The sequence below is a fragment of the Protopterus annectens genome, chromosome 2.part0 (genome assembly GCF_019279795.1).
Source record: "Protopterus annectens isolate FY-2018-M chromosome 2.part0, PAN1.0, whole genome shotgun sequence".
In the NCBI taxonomy this organism is placed as follows: Eukaryota; Metazoa; Chordata; order Ceratodontiformes; family Protopteridae; genus Protopterus; species Protopterus annectens.
In genome coordinates, this window is record NC_056728.1 from 1,381,585,997 (window position 1) to 1,381,612,441 (window position 26,445).

Below are 26,445 nucleotides of genomic sequence, written 5' to 3' on the forward strand. Positions count from 1 at the left end.
TTTAAAATTAGAAGGAATTTATTCATTTGTCCTTTAGTTTCTTAGTTTTGTTTGTTCCTTCCTTCACAGATCATCCATGTTTTTGTTGCCTGTCTCTTCAAACTCTGGGATAACCATTCCATTTCTTCTATGTCCGACAGTACTTTCTTCTTCTGGATAAATTATACTGCTTCTTGTAGGGAATCAAAGATCTTCACTCCTTCTGGCAAGGTGATTTTTATTCTTGCAGGAAAAAGAATTTGAGCTTTAATGTTGGCTTTTTTCAAGGGCTTAATTAGAGGAGCACACTGCTTTCTTCTGGATATGACTATAGAGGTGTAGTCATTGTAAAAACGAATAGCTTTTTCACCCATCTTGATAGGGAATTAGTCCAAGCTGATTTCAGCACTAAGTCCTTGTCTTGTGAGGAAAGAAATCTCACTATTATAGACCTGGGGTTAGATGACGTGAGAGACGAAGCTGGATTTGCCAGGACAGATGAGCCCTCTCAATTCCAAAAGAGAGGGATTCAGGCATGTTTAGTGCTGATGAAAACCACTTATTGAGGAATTGAATCATGTTAGCACCCTCTTCTTTCTCAGGAATTCCATATACTCCTATGTTATTCCTCCTTGATCTACTTTCAAGGTCTTCCAGTTTCTCAATCAGCCTGGTGTTTTGTTTCAGAAGAAATTCATTGTGATGTTCATTTTCTGTCACTCTAGTATGTAGGTCAGTTACTGTTTCCTCTAAGGCAAGAATCTGTTCAGATTATTTTTTTACTATTCCATTTAGAAGTTCCAGTTGTTTGCTGTAGTCTTTTTTGATAATATCCATTTTGTTTTCAAGTTTGTCCATTTTTAGTGACAGTTCTTGGGTGTTTGTTATTATAAGATGTTGTTCTTTTTTCACTGCACTCTCCTGGTGTGGGGTCTTCACGTTGCTCATGTTTTTAGTGACAGTTCTTGGATGTTTATTATAAGATGTAGTTATTTCTTCACTGCACTCTCCTGGTGTGGGTTCTTCACGTTGCTCATGTTTTAGTGACAGTTCTTGGATGTTTGTTATTATAAGATGTAGTTCTTTCTTCACTGCACTCTCCTGGTGTGGGTTCTTCACGTTGCTCATGTTTTAGTGACAGTTCTTGGATGTTTGTTATTATAAGATGTAGTTCTTTCTTCACTGCACTCTCCTGGTGTGGGTTCTTCACGTTGCTCATGTTTTTAGTGACAGTTCTTGGATGTTTGTTATTATAAGATGTAGTTCTTTCTTCACTGCACTCTCCTGGTGTGGGTTCTTCACGTTGCTCATGTTTTTAGTGACAGTTCTTGGATGTTTGTTATTATAAGATGTAGTTCTTTCTTCACTGCACTCTCCTGGTGTGGGTTCTTCACGTTGCTCATGTTTTTAGTGACAGTTCTTGGATGTTTGTTATTATAAGATGTAGTTCTTTCTTCACTGCACTCTCCTGGTGTGGGTTCTTCACGTTGCTCATGTTTTTAGTGACAGTTCTTGGATGTTTGTTATTATAAGATGTAGTTCTTTCTTCACTGCACTCTCCTGGTGTGGGTTCTTCACGTTGCTCATGTTTTTAGTGACAGTTCTTGGATGTTTGTTATTATAAGATGTAGTTCTTTCTTCACTGCACTCTCCTGGTGTGGGTTCTTCACGTTGCTCATGTTTTTAGTGACAGTTCTTGGATGTTTGTTATTATAAGATGTAGTTCTTTCTTCACTGCACTCTCCTGGTGTGGGTTCTTCACGTTGCTCATGTTTTTAGTGACAGTTCTTGGATGTTTGTTATTATAAGATGTAGTTCTTTCTTCACTGCACTCTCCTGGTGTGGGTTCTTCACGTTGCTCATGTTTTTAGTGACAGTTCTTGGATGTTTGTTATTATAAGATGTAGTTCTTTCTTCACTGCACTCTCCTGGTGTGGGTTCTTCACGTTGCTCATGTTTTTAGTGACAGTTCTTGGATGTTTGTTATTATAAGATGTAGTTCTTTCTTCACTGCACTCTCCTGGTGTGGGTTCTTCACGTTGCTCATGTTTTTAGTGACAGTTCTTGGATGTTTGTTATTATAAGATGTAGTTCTTTCTTCACTGCACTCTCCTGGTGTGGGTTCTTCACGTTGCTCATGTTTTTAGTGACAGTTCTTGGATGTTTGTTATTATAAGATGTAGTTCTTTCTTCACTGCACTCTCCTGGTGTGGGTTCTTCACGTTGCTCATGTTTTTAGTGACAGTTCTTGGATGTTTGTTATTATAAGATGTAGTTCTTTCTTCACTGCACTCTCCTGGTGTGGGTTCTTCACGTTGCTCATGTTTTTAGTGACAGTTCTTGGATGTTTGTTATTATAAGATGTAGTTCTTTCTTCACTGCACTCTCCTGGTGTGGGTTCTTCGAGTTGCTCATGTTTTTAGTGACAGTTCTTGGATGTTTGTTATTATAAGATGTAGTTCTTTCTTCACTGCACTCTCCTGGTGTGGGTTCTTCACGTTGCTCATGTTTTTAGTGACAGTTCTTGGATGTTTGTTATTATAAGATGTAGTTCTTTCTTCACTGCACTCTCCTGGTGTGGGTTCTTCACGTTGCTCATGTTTTTAGTGACAGTTCTTGGATGTTTGTTATTATAAGATGTAGTTCTTTCTTCACTGCACTCTCCTGGTGTGGGTTCTTCACGTTGCTCATGTTTTTAGTGACAGTTCTTGGATGTTTGTTATTATAAGATGTAGTTCTTTCTTCACTGCACTCTCCTGGTGTGGGTTCTTCACGTTGCTCATGTTTTTAGTGACAGTTCTTGGATGTTTGTTATTATAAGATGTAGTTCTTTCTTCACTGCACTCTCCTGGTGTGGGTTCTTCACGTTGCTCATGTTTTTAGTGACAGTTCTTGGATGTTTGTTATTATAAGATGTAGTTCTTTCTTCACTGCACTCTCCTGGTGTGGGTTCTTCACGTTGCTCATGTTTTTAGTGACAGTTCTTGGATGTTTGTTATTATAAGATGTAGTTCTTTCTTCACTGCACTCTCCTGGTGTGGGTTCTTCACGTTGCTCATGTTTTTAGTGACAGTTCTTGGATGTTTGTTATTATAAGATGTAGTTCTTTCTTCACTGCACTCTCCTGGTGTGGGTTCTTCACGTTGCTCATGTTTTTAGTGACAGTTCTTGGATGTTTGTTATTATAAGATGTAGTTCTTTCTTCACTGCACTCTCCTGGTGTGGGTTCTTCACGTTGCTCATGTTTTTAGTGACAGTTCTTGGATGTTTGTTGTTATAAGATGTAGTTCTTTCTTCACTGCACTCTCCTGGTGTGGGTTCTTCACGTTGCTCATGTTTTTAGTGACAGTTCTTGGATGTTTGTTATTATAAGATGTAGTTCTTTCTTCACTGCACTCTCCTGGTGTGGGTCTTCACGTTGCTCATGTTTTTAGTGACAGTTCTTGGATGTTTGTTATTATAAGATGTAGTTCTTTCTTCACTGCACTCTCCTGGTGTGGGTTCTTCACGTTGCTCATGTTTTTAGTGACAGTTCTTGGATGTTTGTTGTTATAAGATGTAGTTCTTTCTTCACTGCACTCTCCTGGTGTGGGTTCTTCACGTTGCTCATGTTTTTAGTGACAGTTCTTGGATGTTTGTTATTATAAGATGTAGTTCTTTCTTCACTGCACTCTCCTGGTGTGGGTTCTTCACGTTGCTCATGTTTTTAGTGACAGTTCTTGGATGTTTGTTATTATAAGATGTAGTTCTTTCTTCACTGCACTCTCCTGGTGTGGGTTCTTCACGTTGCTCATGTTTTTAGTGACAGTTCTTGGATGTTTGTTATTATAAGATGTAGTTCTTTCTTCACTGCACTCTCCTGGTGTGGGTTCTTCACGTTGCTCATGTTTTTAGTGACAGTTCTTGGATGTTTGTTATTATAAGATGTAGTTCTTTCTTCACTGCACTCTCCTGGTGTGGGTTCTTCACGTTGCTCATGTTTTTAGTGACAGTTCTTGGATGCTTGTTATTATAAGATGTAGTTCTTTCTTCACTGCACTCTCCTGGTGTGGGTTCTTCACGTTGCTCATGTTTTTAGTGACAGTTCTTGGATGTTTGTTATTATAAGATGTAGTTCTTTCTTCACTGCACTCTCCTGGTGTGGGTTCTTCACGTTGCTCATGTTTTTAGTGACAGTTCTTGGATGTTTGTTATTATAAGATGTAGTTCTTTCTTCACTGCACTCTCCTGTGTGGGTTCTTCGAGTTGCTCATCTTGAGATCGCCAGTAGAAAACTTCTTCACAAGAATAATTAAAACATTCTTTGACTGCGTATTAATTTTTTAGAAAATAATAGTCTATGTTAATCTATCTTTTACTATACTTTGTTAGATTTTTCTAAAAATTAAAGTACATTTCCTGTCAGGATATTAAAATCTAAGCAGAACTATGGATTTCTGCTGCTATAAGACTGGCATCGTGGCCACACCCCCCTTTTTATTATTTCTCACCACTTCCAAGGAGGGATCTTTTTTTCTGTCTTTGCCTCCCATCCTTTCTCAAATCTTTTATTTAAAATACTTTAACCTGTTTTATTGCATTGTATAGGCTCCCTATTGAAATATTGGCACTCGAAATGCTGAGTGCAGACATGCTGAAAAAAGCCCAAAAACACAGAAGAAGAGCAAATTTCAAAGATCACTCTTCCTCTTAAGACTTCTTTTTGCTGGGGGGAAGCCCACCTGCACCCTCCAAACTTATATATACCAACTCTGAGATTGTCCTGCCTCAGAGAAAAGGGAATATTAACAGAAATTGCATCTCATTCTTTGTATATGCAAGTCCATTCGTTCAGCCATTCACTCTCCATATTTTGGGACTTGTTCTAGTGGGTCTCGACATTTCCAACAGTTACCCTCTGGATATCTGGGACGTCATTTTATTGGGTATACAATCTAATTTCTGAATCACTAGAAGATAATTGTCCTAAAGGATCTTGCCTATCCTATTTATATCTGTCTTTTTACTGCTCACATGCAAATGCTTAAGTTTGTTTGTTTGTGTCTTTTGGCTTTTCCCGGTTAGGGGTCGCCACAGCGGAACTCCGGTCTGCTAATGATTGTCACTAGAGTTTTATGTGCTGGCCTGCTGGACCTAATGCACAGCCTCATCTGTGTAATATCTGTTCAACCACTATGGGCTGAAATTTATTTTTAAATCTATGCCATGTACTAAATGCATGGGTTTCTTCTTAACTGCAGCCAATATCTAATCTCCACATATTTTTGCAGCCGTTTTAAAATTTACATTTTCCTCTTCCACATTAAATACACTCAATTTAATTAGGAAGTATTGGATGTTATACCTCACCTTACCTATATGATCTATCATCCCACTCAATACAACTCTAATTTCTTTCCAAAGTTCATGTACCCTATGGCTAGTATCTAGATCTTTTTCACAAACCTCAGAAGAGAGGATCCCAACTCTCCCTGTCTTGTTTTTTTTTTTTTTTTTTTTTTTACCAGATGAATGCCAATTTGCTAATAACCTGAGTTGTGTTACCCTGCAGTATGACCATAAATCTGGCACTGCCAGACTGCCCAAGTCTAGCTGTTTTATTAACCACTTCTAGGCTATTCTTGGTTTTGATTGATCCCGTAAGAAATTCAGCAACTTATGTTTAAGTCTCTAAAAAAGAACTTACCTGGTTTAAAGGAATAGCCTGGAAACTGTAAAGCATTAATGGTAGAACAGATCATTTCTACGCCTGTATTTTGTGATTCAGCTCCATCTCAAGCAACTTTCATTTTTTTTAGTTACCCAAAACTTGTCTCATTTATGAGAGAGTAGGTAAGCCCCACTGAGTCAGACATTACAACCTCAATCTGCAGATAAATAATAGAGCTTGACTGAAATATTTACTGATGTTTTCTGTACAGGCTACTTGTGTCTTAAGTATATTAACTTTATAACCAGAAATGTTACCAAAAGCTAATAATAATGGAAAAGAGTAGTCTAAAATGATCATCTGGTTTAATTAAGTAAATTAATAGATCATCTTCACATAGAGATAATCTTGGTTTCATAGGTACCCATTATCATCCCAGCTATCTCTTATTCCCTTGGCTATATAGCCAGAGGTTCCAAGTATAGGGCAAACAACATGTGGGAAAGGGGATAAGCTTGCCTGGCATTCCAGTTAGTACTGAAATAGGATGTTAATTCTACATTAACTTTAATGCCTATGTTGGCCCTTTGATATATATATATATATATATATATATATATATATATATATATTTTTTTTTTACATATATATATATATATATATATATATATATGTAAATATATATATATGTAAATATATATATGCATGTATGTGTGTGTGTATATATATATATATATATATATATATATATATATCCTCCAAACACTTTTACTAGCCCTTTAGAAATCAAAATAGCTTTAAGACATTAAACAAATATTGCCAGTTTACTCTGTTAAATGCCTTTTCAGCATCCAGGCTAACTGCTATCACCTGCTGCTTAGCTTGATTGGCATGTTAGTATACTTAACAATACCTTAATGATATTATCAAGGTTTGCCTACCTGTTATTAATCCACATTGATATTTATCTATGAACTGTGGCACTGTTTTGTAGTCTTGATTTGAAAATGATGTGGGCTTATATGAAATGGTCAAAAGTAGGCCCTTACCGGTTTTCAAAATAATTGAAATCACAGTCCTTATCCATGAGGAGGGTGGGATATATGACCTCATTCATAAGGACCAAGAGTTTCATTTGCATTAAGTCTTCCCCATTCAAGTATAATTCCAATAAATCCCATCGGGTCCAGGAGATTTTTATCATTACCAGTTTAATAACTTCATAGGTTTAAACGTCAGTAATAAGCTAGTTGCCTCGTGGGCCATTTTAAGCCTAGCTAGTTATGCTATTTGAGAATCAAACCCTGCACCTTGTGTTTTTAAGGTAAACACCTTAACTATTATGTCAATCCCCGACCCTCCAATTTCTTCTGGAGTAATAGGCTGCAACAGTCTCTAATCTGGTTCACAGGGTATCAGAAGACATACTACTGTATCCATTTATTAATCTATAGCATCACTAAGTTCAAATCCTCCCTATGCATGTCTTGTAAAAAAAAAAAAAAAAAAAAAAAAAAAAGAAAGCTAGTTACTATACCATGAGGGTCAACCATAATTATATTATTACCCCTCTCCTTTATCCTACAGACCATCTTTCCATTTTACTCTGCCTTAACATTAGAGGTGGATTTCAGGGAATTGCCCAGAAAATGCTTCCTAATTGCCTTACTTTTCAAATTTTCTTTCCCTTTCCAGAATCTTATCCATTTCTAACTGTGTTTCTCTGAAGTCCTCCTCCAAACTTTCAAGTCCTTTGAACTGACAATTTTGTAAGTCTTTCAACCACTCCTTTCATGTGCCCAACTTAATTTTATCTTTACATCCTTTCTCCCTTGTATACTTTTGGAGAGCTTCTTTTCTACATGATCAACCCCTGACCATTCCTCCTTACTCATGGATTGTTCAGTAATACCCTGCCATTATCTCTGAAGTTTAAGACAGTTACTGTCTGTTGTTGGAAATTACCAGTGCTGTAACTTCCTCCCATTATCTGTGCTTATTTCTACCATTAACTATTGGGATGTTTTTTGATATCAGGTTCCTGGCCAACTGTGAAATAAATTGAGTTATTTACCTGGCTACCTGTATGTGTTCCACTTTTTATATAGGACAAACTTCCTGGCTAGCTAGGATAAGGATATCAGAACACCTTAGTAATATCAGACTAAAAAAATCTAGCAATGCATTATATAAACATTCTTTGACCCATACTACAGCATCTTTCAGGTTTACCATTATTGACAGGATAAGTGGGGACCGGGCTAATAAAGTTGGTTGGCATGACATATTGAACAAGAAAGAAAAAAAGTGGATTATCAAGCTGGGGGATTATTTCCCCCGGGTCTAAATGAGCATTTTTAACCAACCAGTTAGGGGGACTTTTGTTGTATCATGTGATAATTTTTATATATGTTAGGCTTGGCTTTGTTGCCTGTATTTTTACACTGAGGAAGGCTTAATAATTTTTGGGCCGAAACCGGTCTGTTTTACCTAATTTATGTTTAAATAAAATATATTTATTTTTAGGCACCCTATGCCTATGTGTGCTGGCCTATTGTTTTTTTGTGGACACTTTAAATTGGCCCTAGGTGTGAGTGCGTGCATGTGTGTGCCTTCTGTGGAAGGTTGGACACAGGGCTGGCAACTCGACACCCTAAAACTCCACTGCCAATCATGAGTGGACAGGTGATCCGCTGTGGTGACCCCTAACTGGGAAAAGCCAAAAGAAGAAGTAACTTTCTACATATTTCCCTACATTATTCCAAAGTGGATTCTGTGGGTCTAAAACAATCAGAATAGTGAGCAGTGTGGCATCAGAAATCCCTTTACTGCAGCACTGTCCATCATCGTTCCTGAAATGGAAGGTAAGGGCCTTACTAACTAGGATTGCATCCCTCTCTTATTAGCACTAGGAAATGAGGAGGACAGCATTGTTTGGAACCCATACCTCAACAACTTATCATGCTGAGTTGTTTCCATGAATGTGGCTTCCACCAATATAATCTGTAGGGACCTTTTCTGTAACCAGCCCACCATTTCCTTCCTTATCACAGGGTTACTCAGCCAATTTATATTCCAAGTAATTATTTTCATACTGATGAAAACAAGTATGACTCACCCAGCCATGTGTCTTTTGATCCATCCCATGTTAGCCATCCCCATTCATCATCCGTTCAGGATGCACTGCGTTTTTAATGTTACTGCACCCAGCTCCATTGGATTATACTATCCCTTCCTCGTTGGCTTTACTAGTTAGATAATGATTGCATTAATCTATGGATACAACTATTTGATTTAAATTTGCCACTTGTTATTGATTCAAATTTCTGTCACTTTCACTTTTTTAAACTTGTAAGCACTACAGTAGTTACAACTCATATTACTTCTGGATTTAGCCATATCTCATGTTCACACCTTTCTCTAGTCCAGTCACATATCCCAATCTGTCCTATACCAACAACCAATTATTAACTTATCTTATTTTGTTGTACCCCTTCATCTGCACTGGCCAATGTGAAATGGCCCTTCTGTTGCCAGCCTGATAGCTCTATCTATGTATTTTGAAGCTGTGTAGTAACTGCCTCATGCTTAAAGAAAACTATTTGTTACTAACTCACAGTGATTTGGTATGTGAGAAGTGAAATTAAGTACTTACTTTGGATGCTTCCTTCACACGTCAGAGCACATTGTTAAGCACAACACACACACACACACACAGCACTTCCACTAAACCAGGTTACACTGAGATTGTTAAGAAAACACTGCCTAAGCCTCCCAGGCTAAAGACTAGGAAATCTCAGAGCTCAGACAGCAACATACCCAGCTTCATCCTTCACACCCACAGCCAGTACATAAACCTCTAAGGGTCACAAAGGTGCAGACTCCAAGCCCTTATGGCTCACTGAAACTGCATCTAAGTATGGTAATGTTTTAGTAACAGGTGCCTCTGTTGTCAGGAATACAAGCACCATTCTCACTAGGCTGGATAAGAACGGAGTGACAGTTAAAAAAAAAATATATATAGAGAAAGAGAACAGAGTAAACGTTAGCTGTCTTTCTAGAGTCAAGATCCAGGATGTAACAATGGTTTTTAGATCCCTCCCTCCCTCCATCCCACAGTTTGGAAAGTATACTGTTTGCAACTGATGTTATGTCGCTATAGTTTGTTATTTATATAAATGTCACATGGCCTATGTCATACATGATAATTTTATAAAGATGCTTCTTGTTTAAAAAAACACTATAGTCATGTGGTAGATAAACAAGCAAGTGAGAACCCACTCATACCTGCTTTGTCACTTAACCATGAAAATTTGAGAGACAGCACAGGAGATGGGGGTTTCACTTAATGACACAGTACATATTAGGAGTAAACAATTCCCTTGCAGACTACTTCAGGAGGTCTGCAACACACCTTCATGAGTGGATGTTAAAAAAGTCCATCTTCAAAGAAATTACTTACAAGTGGGGTGTGCCAGAAGTACACCTTTTTGTTTCAAAACAAGTAAAAGTACTGTACAAGGGCTTTAGAATATGGGGCTCAGAGGACAGCTGCCTTTTCCTTCCAGTGGACAGGTCTATTTATCCATGGCTGTCATCCCCAGGCTTAGGCTACCTCTAAAGATCAGGGTGGAAGGGTTGAGGGTGATACTGATGGGTCCCATTTGGCTAAGGCAACATTGGCTCCCTGTGTTACACACCATAAGCAGAGAAAAAACATGGATGCTGCCACAAGAGGTGGATCACTTAACTCAATACAAAGGAATCACCATTCACTCCATCTTGGACACTGTGAAGCTGGCAGCCTAAAATGTACAGTTTTGTAAGCAGAAGAACAAACTAATAAAAATAAAAATAATGAAGCAGTAGAAAGGAACTGAACAACCACTTTATTAAAGCCAATCCAAAGACTTACTTAAGCGCTTTCGTCCAAAGTATACATCAAACGAATTCTTCAGAACTAAAATCACAAACAAAACTTAAAATAATAAGAGCAATTAATCAATAAACCAATCATACATCAATTAATTAAATAAATTAGGTAACTAAAATGTAACCCTCAAAATGCCAAAGTTTCAACAAGCAGTTAGTGTACTCATTTAGCCCAGGGTAAACAAAGGCATTTAACCGTAGCTGCCATTTTAATTCCCTTAATTCAAGATGTTCTGGCAAAAGTTTACCCTGATTATCAAACCTAATCTGCTGTATTACTAAAAACCAAATTCATGAATGCTATACTCCATCAAGTGTTTACTCAATGCATTGGTCTGTTTACCTTTTTTCAAATCAGCCAAATGCTCATACATTCCTATATAAAAAAACGGACATTGTAGGCACTTCGCTAGGTATACCACATTTGTGGATTGACAATTAAAATGTCCTTTTATTGAAATACAAAAATCCAGAAACCTGAAGCTTGAGTATACTAGCATGAACTGCTTGTTGAAACTTAGGCATTTTGAGGGTTAAATTTTAGTTGCCTAATTTATTTAATTAATTGATGTGTGATTGGTTTATTGATTAATTGCTCTTATTATTTTAAATTGTGTTATATTTCTGGTTGTGATTTTAGTTCTGAAGAAGTCCTTTGATGCATACTTTGAATGAAAATGCTTAACTAAGTGTTTGGATTGGATTTAATAAAGTGGTTGTCCAGTTCCTTTCTACAGCTAAATGATACAGTCCTGATTCTACAGGGACATCTGTTCAATAAGGATGTTTTATATCACTTGAAAGTGGCCAGAAAGCTCAGTACAAAAAAATCATAAATTTCAAAATGGAAAACTTTCTCTGTATGGTGCCGGGCTAAAGTGCAGCAAGCTTTGCTAGCCACTGCTCCTTTGGTATGCTGTTAGCTAGCTGAATTTTTCTCTAAAGGACTCTCCTACTCTTCCATTAAAATTCATACCTCTGCCCATGTGCATCTACATCCATCATTATTCTCATAGCCCATAGTAAAACAGTTTCACAAAGGAATTATCCATGTAAGGCTTCCATGAGGGTCCCAGCCCCTACCTGAGACCTTAACTTTATATTGTAGAAGCTTACTCTGCCCCCTTTTAGCCTGTTGCCTCTGCAGGTATCAAATTTCTCTCTTGAAAGCCATCACCTCAACTAGGATTTTGGAGATGCAGGTGCTAATTTGTAAAGAGCTTTTTCTTAGCTTCCATTGAGATAGAGTTTCATTAAGGACAAATACTTCCTTCATACCCAAAGTAGATTCAGGGTTATTTTTAAACCAAACCATTCAGCTACCAGTGTTCTATCTCATTCCTCCAAATAGGAGGTAAAGAACTCTACGTTCACTGGACATACACAGGTAGCTCAGATTTTACTTATATAGGACCACAACCTTCAGAAAATCTGATCAGCTGTTTGTTGCCTTTGCTTCAAACAAACTATGGCAACGTGTCAATAATCAAATTATTTCAAAATAGATCTCTAACTGCATCTCTTTTTGTTACAAGCACCATGGCAAGAGAGTATCTAGCAATATTAGAACTCACTCTACCAGGGCTACTGCTTCCACTACTGCCTCCGTCAGTAGAGTACCTGTTCAGGCTGTACCAGAGGTAGCCACCAGGTCCTCAGTCCACACTTTCTCCAGACACTATAATTTGTCTAATGTGTTTAGAGCTAGAGCAGGTTTGGCTGCTGTAGTCCTGCAGGGGCTTCCATCTTCTCAATGATACTGTCTACTCAGCCACCCCTTCCTTTGGCATTAGGTATCCTCCCAAAATGTTTTTACTGCAGCAGTAAAACCACGATGTGCACAGTACAGTTGTCTACTTAGCATAAATGTAAGTGGGCTAGTGACTTCACTGCTGCAGTATTTTTTCCCTCTTTCACTGGTTTTGACTATGGATTGGGGTGGGCTCCCTTTTCTCCATTGCTTTTAGGTCCCCTCCCCCATTTATATGCCCTTAACAGGTCTCTATCCCCCTGTGCCTGCAGGGGGCAGAGTGCATAATTTATGCTCTTGGCCTAGCACTCAGAGAGTGGGATTCTGTCTTGTAGGTGTAGACCTGAGGAAATGTTGCTGGCTGATGGCTTTTATCCCCTGTTGTCCTAATGCCCAGGAAAATGTGGACGTTCTCTGGTATTTGGTCCAGCTGAGGGTTGCCAAAGCAGGAATTCCATAAAATGTTGTTACTTCAGTAGTGAAGACACTTGAGCATCTGCATTTATGATAAGTAGACACAACTGGTTCTAGTGTTCATACTCGCATTCTGCTTCAGCTTGAGATACCGCATTTATTTTTGCTTGAAGCAGTGTTGAGCTGTCTTGTGGCAGAAGATTTATATTTGTGGGTTGGAATGGTTGCCCGTATGTATAACATCACCCAAAGCTGATTATTTAAGTAGTTGATGTTGTGGAACTTGTGAACTAAAGATGTCAGACACACACATGCACACACACACACACACACACACACACACACACACACACACACACATACACACACAGTCACACTGATTAATTTTTGGAAAATTCTCCACTTGCAAAGGTTTAGATTAAAACTCTTCCTAATTCTTTAAATTATATATCGTATACAGCCTATTTTATGGTTGGGTCTTAACTGTAGTCTGAACAGCTTAGAACGCAAGTAGGAGTCGCTAGCTTATGGAAAAAAATGAAAGACATCCAGAACTGGATGCAGGTTTTATTTTTCTATAAGCAATACTGTCTTAAGTTCCTAACACTAGAGTTAAACCTTCAAAGTAGTCCCTTGTGCAAGATGCTGTTTCAAAGCAGCACAATCATTGTATAAAACAATACTTGCTTTTCTTACTTTAAGAAACAAAAATATTTTCTAGTTAGGTTTGATGATCCTGTAACAAGTTCTTTAATATAATAACTACTGCAGAAGACCTGACTTGCAAACTCCCATGGATTTGATGAACAGCATTTTAATGTGTATGTACACAACCTTATTCAAAGCAACTGGAATTGCTTAAGTCAAAGCATTGAATTACAGTCCATCAAAATACACAAGGAACGGGACAAGCAACCAAATCTGCATTACTCTGTAGAGCAATTAATTTTCAAAAGCAATCCCCAAAATTCAAAAAATACTACCAACACCCTAGCACACAGGTTAACACCCACCTTGACAACATAGGGGCTGCAATCAATTTTAAAATATGCCCTCCCCTCATTAAATTACACCCACCCCCTCATACCTCCAATGATGACAATGGGAGGGGCCTACTCTGGACCCTCCCTAGAATCCCCAGTATAAGCTCTATAACATTTGTATTGTACTCAGTCAACTAAGCAGTGCTCATCTGCCAAAAAAGGGTTTTCCACTACTAAAGAAAGCTGAGTATTTGTCTTTACTTCTTTATTAGAGCTAACTTTTCATACTAACTCAAGGGCTTTAAACAGAGATCACTGGAGCTCAGAAGGATGAAACAGAATTCCTAACCACCAGATCTCTGGAACCAATTGGACGGATAAGACCCAGAAACATCAAAGGAGGTACCAACATCACAGGAGGCTTTCCCACTAGAGAACCTCCCCAGCACAAGACTAAGCAATTATAAGGCACATTTTTTACTTTTTCTTGGTTGGAAAATGTACTATTCTCTTCTATTTATAAAATGTTTCTATGTATTCTAATACATACTTTAATTTGAACATACATGAAATAAATTATTTTGAAAAAAAAACAAAATTAAAAAAAAGAGATGACTTTAAAGTTAGTTTTGTCATAGAAGAAGAACTAGGGGGAAAGAGTGGTATTTTTTTTTTTTTAGGGTTTGTCATGTTTTATAATTACAAAGCATGTTTCAGTTGCTGTTAAAGCTTCCAGAGTAATTTTTTGTAAGTGTACAATGTTCTCAGATGTGCAAATGAGTGTGGAGTCATCTGTGTACTGTATTAGGGAGGCCTGTTGTGTAGATGTGTGGAGGGTGTTGGAGAGAATGTTAAAGAGGTGAGGACCAAGCATAGAGTCTTGTGGTGTACTGGTGGTGACTGGGAGGTACGGAGTTAGGGTGGAGTGCCATTTTACTGACTTGATACCAGTTGGATGGATAGCTTTTGAATCATAGAAGAGTAGGCTGAGAGAGACCTAATGAGGACATTTGAAGTAGGTCTCTCAGCCCACCCTTCTATGGTAGGTAAATATGTAGTCTTCAGCACAATATAAGTGCTCTGTTTGTTTCTGTGCAGAGGATGCCTGCTCCTTGGGTGGTCACATGATTTACAGAGGATGATGCCTTCCCGAGAATACAGTACAAGCATCGAAGCTCATTTCTAATACCACAGTAGTTAGCCCTATTCTGCTGTGTACTGGGGATCAGTAGTGTTGGTAATGAGGTGGTCACCTTTAGGCTGAGTAAAAGTATCCTCTAACTCATCCTAACTGATAATGAACTCAGACCTTTTTTGTGTAACAATACTGATCTGGAGTGGCTTAAGCAGTGGGTGGCATTTGGAGTTAGCTTTCCTGTTTCTCATTGTCATTGGATTAGTTCGTCTGTTTGCCTTTAGTCCCTCTGGAGAATCTCTAGGCTGGGTAGACCATGATACTAATTTCTTGTGCCATTCACTTATTCCATCGTTTTAATTTGGAGCTTAATGTCAATATCAGTAGTGATGATAACTGCCTGCCTCTCAGTTTTGCAACTAGTAATGTTGTGTTCATGGCTGTATTTAGCTCCAGTTCTTCTACCAGTACCAAAGGTGACGTTGTCCGTATTGCCTTCGGTGCTCCCCCCCACCACATCTGCTGCACTCAGCAGTTGACTGTAAGTCCTAGCAACAACCTTGATGTTCTACAAATGCCAGTCACTGCCACTTTCCACAGCACTTTTTTTCAGAAGCTGTATCACTTGCAGCTTATTTCATGCACATTATTTTCAAGTTTCATAATTAAAGGCATCTTCATTAAACCTCATTCTCTTTTGCAACAACCAATGAGAATTTAGAAATGATTAGGCTCATCCTTATTTCTTTGATTCAGCTAGTGCTGGTTAATATAATGATAAGGAGGTCTCTGCTGCTTTTTCCTTCTTACTAAGGAATATACTGCAACTGCTGATAAGTGTTCATTCACCACCACTGCCATCCAGGAAAGTAAGAAGGTTGTGCTCTGCTTGCATTGCAGACCATCGAGACTAGTAGCCCAAAGGGACCTGCAGACTGGTAGCCCAAGGCACTTTCAGGGGAGGGTGACTCTCACCATCAGTCATCTCCTTACCTTAGTCTCCAATGCTGCCATTTCTTCTGGCTTGCCAAGGGCTTCCCTGCAACTCTCATTAACATGCAGCCAGAGAGATTTCTCTTCAAGCCCTAACCTCGCCACCTAATGGCTGAAGTGAGCATCTGCATTACTGTGGGTGCCCAGTCTGCTTTCCACATGTAAGGGCATGCTTTGACACATGTGCTAATGAGGACTGACAACAAGACCAGATTCTTCTGTTCTGTCTTTCATCACTGAAGACAAGTGAGCTTCCAGTTACTGGCTGTGGAATGTAGCCAGTGACTGGAAACACCTCTCCCTTCCCCCAGGATATGTTATATGTTCTCAGCATGGATGTCAACATTCACCTCTAGAGCTTTACTATTGAGATACGTTTCTTGACATCCATCTGTCTAAACACATAACAAGTTTGTTATGATTGAAACTCAGTCATAATCCTTTACGTAATACATGAGTTCAGCTGTTTCAGTGTACTTCTAGTTACTACAAATTACAGAGAAAAAATGTAGGAAATATTTTGCAGCTTTCAAATTCATAAAATACTTAGGACTGTCACACAGACATGACAGAAGCTCTGTGTGCATCTAATGTACTGACAGCTTTAAATGCCGTTAAGTAATTCAGCCTGCCTTTTTGTGTGGCAGTCTGAAGTGTCTTACAACTTTTAAAGCCGCTGCAATTTCACAGTGCCATTCCATGGTGTATATTGTGTATACCGTAGCATGAGATTAGTGCAGAAAAGTTCTGAAACATGAATAGCAAAACATGTATTGCATAAAGCTTTTCTATTGCTATAATAAATTAGGGACTGTGATGCTTTGTTAAACACCTTTCTAAAATAAGAAAGGTGTTTAGCAAACTTTTGTTAAACAGCACTGTAAAGCTCTAGCCTCATGCTAGAATGTAACAGCCAATAGTATTGGTCACCAGAGAATGACAACAAGAAGATAAAATAACTATAAAAGCTGCTGATATACAGTTTGCTGTCACATTCACACACACACACACACACACACAAATATATATATATATATAAAAGCAAAAGTGTAGCAGACTAAGTGTCTAACAACCTATAAAGGCATTGACTTCTCAAAGGGACACTTCACTTCTATCCACTGCCTGTGTGGCATGGCCACATGTTTTAAGGCTTTCAAAGCTGTAAAATACTTAATGCTCCTATATTTTTTTTCTGCAGCTGATAGCACTTGGGGCAGATATAGCTGCATGCACTACAAAGAATTATAGCTGGGACTCTCTGATCTTAACTTTCATGTGTTTTCAACTTGGCTGTCAAGGTTCACCTCTCCGGCTTCACTTTGATCCACTTTTGAGGTGAATTTCTTGACATCCATGTCTCAAGCACATAATAAGTTGGTTATTTATGGTCAGAGAGGATTGTAATCCTCTGTGCACTTCAGATTTGTTGAGTTACTTCAAATCTTCAGATGCTAAGCAATAATTTAATCCAAATCCTTTTGTTCATTGGACTTCAGAATAAGCCTAACCAGTCAAGTAATAAAATGCATTTTTTAAAAACATGCCTTAATTTGTATTGTGTTTTATATCATTACAGGTACGGGATACTACTCAGGAACCATGTGGGCGTTTATCCTTCACAAAGGAGCCGAAATCTACACGGATACATGGACATCATGCAATCTGCAACCTGAATATCACCCTGCCACCTTACTCGAAGGTAAGGAAGAGGAGGAGTTGAAAACAGTGGTGTGCAATGTGATATAACATACAGCTAAATTCATATATAGTGATTTAGGAGCTGTTTTGTAATGCTGCATTCTGTCTGCATGTTAGTGAGATAATAGGACCAACAGTTCTGTACTGGAAAATAGATTTGATCAAAATATTGTTAGCAGCTTAGGTAGTGACATTTAAAAGGTAAAGAGAATAAGGTGTGCACACCTGTCTGTTCTTTATTTAATACTTATAATGCCTAGCAAATCCTGTTGGTGAAACTTTTTGTTTTGGGAGAAGGTCTTTCAGAATTGCTAATAGAAAAATTGAGAATGAAATCTAGGCAAAGATCAGTCAAGGACATCTAAATCATGCTAGAGTATGATACACCATGCTAGAGTATGATATATCATGGATCATTCACTAAATTTAAAAAATGCAGAAAGGCCATGCTTAAATGTCTTTATGACAAGGTATGTGGTGTAACAGTTACCTTTGCTCAGAGACATTCTGACACAGCTATCCCTCCCTTATTTTACTACCAGAAAGCATGTCCCTACTGCCAGTTTTATGTGATGTGGTTAATATTTTTATTAATGTTGTATATTTCTTTATGTGTATGTAATTCCATTTTCTAAGCATGTAGAGACACAAGTAGCTTGTAAATATAACATTCTTGCTGCTGCTTAAAAGTGGAAAGGATTCGGAGGTATTCAGAAGTCCAAATGAGGCACGTTTAAAAGCTTTAGGTTCAAAGTAGAAAGTATCATACTTTGAATCTGCAAACCAGAGTACTTTGGTCTCCTATAAAACCTTGTCTTAAGTTCTACCCTTACATTACAGTCTTCCAGGGTTGCTTCCCAGAGCACAAGTGGAAATATACTATGCGAACATCAGTTGAAATTCCTTGTGTGTGAATGCCACAGGAATGGCAGTGAGGATTACCACTGGACTTCTTCAGCATAGTTAGGACCATAATGCATCTAAATTGGAGGGAAGTCTGCAGTCTTTGCCTGCTACTTAGTCGAATGTACACTTCCTTCACTTACCATTTTTAAATGATCTCAGGCAGGAATATTGATGGAGACTGGCAGATGTAGAAATAAAATTGCTAGCACATGGTGCCACAGAGAAAAAAATATGCAGTTCTTTCCATTGACAACATATTAAAACAACAGGGTATGCATAAAATAATATTGGTGACAAGTAAGACATAATTAACTTTCTGTTTGGTGTTTGCATTAATGATGAGCAGTGATATGTTTGTATATGACATGGCTGAATTCTCCACCATGTCCATTTTGTGAGAAAACGTAAGAAAAAAAGAATGTTTCAGCATGATTGTGCTACACGTCTACAGCATGCAAACTGAAAGCACTGATATTAAAGAAAAAATCATTATGTGTAGCTTAATGTATGGTACAGCAAATACAATGATGTCATTTGTAACATCTTAGGAAAAAATTGAACCAGGGCACATACACAGACTCTTTCTGCAGCATGTCAGTTCTACTGTAGTAAAGATATTATTCAGTGATATCTGAAATGTCTTCTAAGTGGAACTGACATGTAATTTGTATATGATAAGCTATCTATCCCTGAGATATGCAGTGGCTTACTATTTGTCACAGTATTAAAATTATGGCTCAGAAACATATTCAGAGCACAGAACCCCTTTGTAATGTAAATCAGTATCTGACTTTCAGCCAACAGCAATACCGGAAAATAGTGTTATATCAGAGTAGCAGATACAACATATAAGAGTGGCAGTGGAATTATGAAACTTGTACAGTTTAAACATCTGCTTAATGCCACAAACCAGAGTTCACTGGTTATTCATTGCAATGTCTGATGAACCAGGCCATCTCATTTCACTTGTCAATAGACCATCAATATATTTAGCATTTTAATCTGATAATGTTTTTACACTGTAAGCATTATTATTATTGTTATTATGGTACTTCTTAAATATCGGTTAACACTCATACCGTTCTTTTTTTTGTTGTTGTTGTTGTACTTGTCTTGTTAATTTTCCCTCCTCTACATTTTCTCATTTTCTGCTTTGGAACCGAAAGGACTCTGAGTCAGATCAAGAACAAGAGGAAGAGGTAAGTATTACAATCTTAAACATTTTTGAGAACATCAGACTATACTGTCATAAATTTAACAAACATGTTCATAGTGTACCGTGTTCTAGTTATACCTTTTATACTGACTGATATTTTTGAGTAGGAGTATAGATTTTCAGATAAAAACAAGACTTTTTTTTACTTTTTTACTTTTACCCAGAGTAGTTAATCTGTTGGTTGTATTATATGTTATATTGTCTCTCTAATTAATATTTACTTAGTAAATAATATATCTTGCTGGAAGAACATTAAGTAAAGTTTTAATGTTATCTGTGGTAGGTGAATTGGAACCTGCAAGTTTACAGTTTATATGAGCCCAAAGCAATGAATACTGGTCTCAACATGTTCAAAACAACAAATAAAACCAAAACAAGCTGTGCGAATGCAAACACCTCAATGTAGTAATCGAATAGAAAAACACAGAAATGACAGTCAGAAGCAAACTGCATAAAAGGTTGGCACACATTTCACACTGCCACACAGCCCTTTTTAACTGAAGATGCACATATGGACAGCTAAAACTTTTCACATTTTACAAAGGATTCTAATTGTGTTCCTAATCATAACCCTTTGTTGCATGCTGTCAACATGGATGTTAAGAATCACCTTTCAAGCTTTGCTCTTGAGATCAGTATCTTGACCTCCATTTCTTGTCCATGTGATATTGTTATGAGTAGAGATTCAGTCATAATCCTCTGTGTTGTTAGTGTACCTTCTATCCTGTTTTAGTTTGAAGGAGGTCACTAATTCTCATATTTCTTGGACAGTAAGAATATTAATCATAAACTGTCTCATTATTACCACATTTGGTGTCTCAGCTTTTGCTATTTTATTGTATTTTTTCAACTCAGTATCACAGACTTGCAGGACCACAACAAATAAAACAGAGAATGTGTCATGCAAGCAGCATTCCAACTACATGTGTCCTTCTTCAGGTTAAAAAGTCTATCAAATAAGGACGGTGTACAAATTTTGAAAACAATCTCCAAAAAAGAACTGGTCATGTGATTCATAATCCAATACCTCTCTACAATTAATTAATTTCCATTAGCCACTCAAAAAAGTGTAGCTCAAGAAAAATATGGGAACGGTTAAAACTGCCTATACAACTGCAAACATTGGTGAGACTTACATCTTTAACGGATTTATTTTGAGAACGGGAAAGGACAGTGCTTATGTAAAAAAAATGTCGGCAGCAGGTATAGTCTGTTGCATATATAACAGTGAACAGAATCCCTGGAGGTCTTTGAATACTAAAGTAGCATAGCCTAACTAAAACAGTGAAAATATTGAAATTGTAAAGTGTTGGCAGCGGTTCAGTATAGTGATTAACATGTAATACATAAACCTGATGTTAATGTTTTCAGAGAATGGGGAGAAGTAATTGCCTAAAAAGGTAATAGAAACTGAACATAAATTAAAGTCATTTAGTCAATATCCAGGCTTTCTGAAGTTCAGAAATATTCCCCAAAATACAAAATCTGGAAATGATCAAATGGCTAATATAAAAATCAAGAAATTTAAAGAAGATTGGACTGATTTCAGAGCAGGAATGATCTTCAACTGGAAGACAGAAGTGAAGTGACCTGATAATGGGGTGTCTTTAAGCAACTGAGTACCCACAAGTGGATCAGACAACACTGGAGGTGAGGAAGAGGTGGAAATGCAAACAACTGTGAGAGTGTGGGTACCTCCTATATGCATCAAAATGAAAAATAAAGATTGCACTCCAAGCCTGTCTGAAAAAGCACATAAAGTGCAAAAAGGAAATTATTGGATACAGAAATGTCGGCACTGGAAATGAAAATTCAGAATAAGCAAGGAAGAACAGCCTACAATAAGCAAAGGCAAACAATATAAAACAAATACTATATACAAATGTAGGAGTGTGGTCAGCAGATTATAGACTCACTGGGTGAGCAGTTGTTGTTGTTGTTCTTTCAGCTTTTCCCAGTTAGGAGTCGCCACAGCGGAACCCCGGTCTGCTAATGATTGGCAATAGATTTTTTACGGTGCCGAGGTGCCAGCTCAACGCCCAACCTTCAACGAAGGCACACCCATTCTACGCATGTCTTTCGATTGCCACTCGACCACAGAGAGGACATGCAGACTCCACACAGAAGTCGCTCCAGCCGAGAATCGAACGGGAGAACCTCTTGCTGTGAGGCAACAACCCTACCGCTGCACCACCGCGGTTTTGATATTTCTTAATATATTGGCTTAAGATTTTAACAAATCAGCAGGTCAAATTGTTTAAAAAGCATAAAATGGAACTTAGTGCAATTGTTGATAGGCCTACAGTTGTTTACTATGGAACTGAATTTAAAAATGAATGTTTAGTAACATTGATAACAGTTACATATGCAAATATTGAGCTAGGTTAAGTTAATTGAGCATTCCATGGCTGCCAATTTTCCTAAAGTATGTCAGCCAGTGCTGACACATAAAGTGTGATAACTGCAACAAAGCTGAGTGTAAAACTCAGAATGAACTGAAGAAAATCAGAACATTTTAAAATGAAATGGATGATAGGGATTTAGCAGTCATAGTAATGGATATTGCTCATTGTTTTAGTTAGTTGGGATTTTTTGCAGTCACCCTAAGGTTTATTGATATCACTTGGGTAAGAACCCTGTGTTTCCAAATGTTAGCCAAACATTCCACTTATGCTGTGCTGATGATGCCATAAGAAGGCAGAAACATGCATGTCCACAGCTAGTGGGGTTTGGCAGCTTTACTGGCCTGAATTTGTCCATCAATAGACTTAAAAGGAAAAGTCATGGACAATCAGAATTGCCATTTAGCTGAAACACCTGATGTCCTTAAGGGGTAATTTGCATATATCCTATGTTGCCTCTAATACAAGAGGTTAAGGAATCACACAGTGGCAAGTATAGCTTTGCTAGATTTTTCTTTTTCTGTTTTTTAACCAATTGTTTTTTTCTGTGTGACCTTTTTACTCATTGTTTTAGTTTGATAGTAATGGATATGGAAATGTGTGAGTGAGCAGTGGTAGAAGTGACAACTGATAACCTAAAGTATAAAGGAGTTATGACTGGACATGTACATACTAGTTGGTCAGCATTTTAGAATATGGTTTATGATTTTTGGTTATGTGAGGAGATGTTTCTAAAGAGTTGTATATTTTTTAAATATGTCTACCAGATCTATATGGCATTCCAAAAAAAAAAAAAAAAAAAAAAAAACAGAAAAGATGCATAAGAATTTATACAATCCTCCATCCTCCATTTAAACCAACAGTGTCTTGCATAGATCATTTTTAGAAGCTTTATAATAATTCTTCAGATTCAGTTTTGAATCCAATGGTAATACAAACAGCAGGGCTTGAAAGAGATGATAATTTATGCAAAGTACAAGCAAAAACAGAAGTTACATCTTTTACTGATTTTTATTTTTTGATATATAATATTAGATGAGGATGCTTGGATACTGGGAGGTGTTTTTTAAATGAGTCTTGAAATATGGAAGATGGAAATAGTTTATAATGGTAGAGATTTTAACCAGCAGTATTGTTTTTCTAATCATAAATACATATTGCAATTAGCTGGAATGACCATAGTCTTCCACTTGGCATCCATCGCATTCCTGTTGTTATATGGCATATAAAGATAAACATGGTCTTTTCAACACTGAGATATTTAAGCAGTGTGTAATTTAATTTGACGCTGATAAAAAGATGATGGTATCTTGATGAGTGGAGTCCAGTGCAAACAGTTAATGAAGTTGTTTGTAACAAAACATATTATTCACCATTAAATACTGAATAAAAGATATCACAGTATCAAGCATTTTTTGGATGTACAGTTGAAAGTAAGTAATGATATACATCAAAAGGACAAAGTCAGGAGTCAGAGCAGACTTTGGTTTTGGATGTTTCATAGGTAGGAGGTTACAATGAATAATATTGTTAAATACAAGTTTGTACTCTAAATATGTGATTAATAATATCCAAAGGGGGCTATGCAACAGGTATAATTATCTTTAGTGAAGATGCAGTTATTGGTGCAGTTACATATAAAAAAGTGATTAGACGTTATAACAGTCAATAAATGAGAAATGTTTCTAGTTCTTTTATACAGTACTATAAAACAATGATTTGATTCCTTAATATACAGCAGTCAGAAATGGCTGCTATACAAGTTAACTGTACTAATTCCTGTATGAATTATATTAAAACTCATAACTACTTACATTGTGCCCATTAAATGTGTTTAGATGTTAATAGGGGTTATAGAAACATTCCATGTTAAATTCAACATTGGAACCTGTAGTAACCTGATCATGGGATTATAGAGATGCTAAAATATAAGAGAAGCTTTAAATAAACCATTTGAGTCAGTATACCCTAAGATAAGCAGGCTTAGCTCTCATGGATGTCATAGCTACTTGCTGTGTCAATATGTAGACACGTGTATTCATCCTGAAACATCCAACATGTGAACTTTTAATGGTTACTGTGACTGCAGTGGGTATAATACCTGCTTGTTAACCAGGTAGGGACAATGGACACACAGTCCCTTTTCAAGGTGACCCAGAAGTAGTATCTGGTTAAGTGGCTTGCTCAAGGTCACAAAGTAGGCAAATGAGAGGGAGGGAATTAAACCAAAAGTACACTTCACAGCCTTAAACCTCTAAGTCAGCTGCCAGGCAATGTTATTTATGTTTACATATGTAGATTCAGAAAGGCATTCTAAAAAAATGAAGAAAAAAAATGGCAAAAAAAAGAAAGAACACTGCATGCATAAATAACGACATGAACATCTAAGGCATATAAGGATAGACAAATACTGACTTGTACAGACGTGTACCTGATGACTTCTTGAGTTTTTCAAACCCTGAAGAAAGCCAGAGGATGTCCACTAGATGGCAGTGTTTTCTAAATTACTTTGTTAAACCAGGAAATTATGGTGATCATTATTTTCTATTCAAGGGATGAATCAACAGTTTTTGTTAAAATAATTTTTGAAAGCTCAGGTAGTAACAAATTTAAAAGTTTAATGCATATTATATTTTTACTTTAAAACATTTTGAAAGCATTTAATATAAATATATGTATATTTATATGTCTTAACAAAATCCTTGCCAAGGACTCCAAAGATAACCACAAGGCATTCTTTAGCTATGTCAAGAATCTAAGTGGCAATGCTCAGATCTGCTCGGAGTTAGTGCAGAATGGCACAAAATACACTGAACCGACCGATATTGCCAACATCCTGGCAGACAGGTTCAGCGCAAACTTCACCCCCCTCTCACCCCCTAAAGGGTCCATACCAGAAGAATGTAGAGTCCCTGGAATCACAGACACTCAGGTTAAAACACCCTCTCCAAAGCCAAAATACAGCATTAATGGGACTGGACGGTGTCCCAGGCTGCGTCCTACATGAGCTCAAAGACAAACTAACCCCTCACCTAAACACACTGTTCAAACTCAGCCTCTCCACAGGCTACATACCCATAGAGTGGTGCACAGCAACGGTTATTCCGCTCCACAAAGGTGGAGCCACAACAGACCCTGGGAACTATCGCCCTATAAGCCTGACTAGCTTGGTCTGCAAGGCTATGGAGCGCATCATCATGGAACTCATTATTAGAGACATTGGGAACCTCCAAACACTGGACCCTACCCAGTTTGGCTTTGTTAAGGGCAGATCATGCCTCCTAAATCTGGTGGACTTCTTTGAGACAGTTACCAAGGCTATAGACGAGGGAAAGGTGGTACACACAGCCTACCTACACCTCGTTAAGGCCTTTGACACCATTCCCCATTCTGGTATTATAGACAAGATCACCAGCCTGAACATAAACCCGTACATCACAAGATGGGTTGCCAAATGGCTCACGGACAGAACCCACATGGTGAGAGTTGTGGGAGCTAGGTCCGACTCTAAACTGGTTACAAGTGGCATTCCCCAGGGCTCAGTCCTAGGACCCTTCCTGTTCGGCGTATACTTCTCAGAAGCACAGGCAAGCACAGGAGGACTATGGCTGACCAAGTTCGCAGATGACTGCAAACTAGGGGCTATAATTGACCCTCCGGCTGACACAGATATCCTCCAAAAAGGTCTCACTGAGATGGATACCTGGTGTCAAAATCATGGCCTCAAGCTAAATGCCAAAAAGTGCATAGTCATCCCCTTTGGAAAAAATTAAGTACCCACAAACTACCACATAGGTGGTAGTCCCCTAAATACGGAAGACATAATAAGGGATCTGGGGACCCAAGTAGATAGTAATCTCACCTTTGATAATCACATTGCCAAAGTGGTTAGAAAATCCTTCTACGTGGCCCACCTAATCACAAAAGGATTTGCATCCAGATCAAAAGAGGTCATTGTGCCCCTCTACTCATCACTCATCAGACCCATCTTAGAGTACAACGCCCCATTTGGGATGTACCTTACAAGACACCTGCAACAGCTGAAAAGACCACAGATGTACCTCACCAAGAGGATCAATGGCCTCAAACAGATGGCCTATGCAGCTCGACTGAAGAAACTACAGTTGTACTCGGTTGCATACTGCCTACTCAGAGGTGATATCTGCCTGACATACAAGGCCAAGTCCAACCCAGAATTGATGGACATGCTCCATCTAAAGAAAACCTTATCCCCTCAAGCCACACACTCTAGGGATCTATACCTCACCACAACAATAAATAGGACATGCTGGAGGGATAGATTCCTGTCACAGTGACTTCCCATGCTTTGGAACAAGATCCCCAATCTACATTAGGCAGAGCTCCTCGCTAACACTCTTCAAAAGAA

The 26,445-nt window shown here is 37.9% G+C and overlaps 1 protein-coding gene across 31 annotated transcripts in view; it reads left to right on the top strand.

Moving 5' to 3' along the window:
- The window catches only part of ANK2 (ankyrin 2), a 3,034,032-nt gene that overhangs the window by 2,693,383 nt on the left and 314,204 nt on the right, over positions 1 to 26,445 (top strand). For all 31 annotated transcript variants that reach the window (XM_044061567.1, XM_044061562.1, XM_044061555.1 and 28 more), the window contains 2 exons: positions 17,413 to 17,535; positions 19,607 to 19,639. In XM_044061567.1, the coding sequence (XP_043917502.1) occupies positions 17,413 to 17,535; positions 19,607 to 19,639 (156 nt within the window). The remainder of the gene's footprint in view (positions 1 to 17,412; positions 17,536 to 19,606; positions 19,640 to 26,445) is intronic.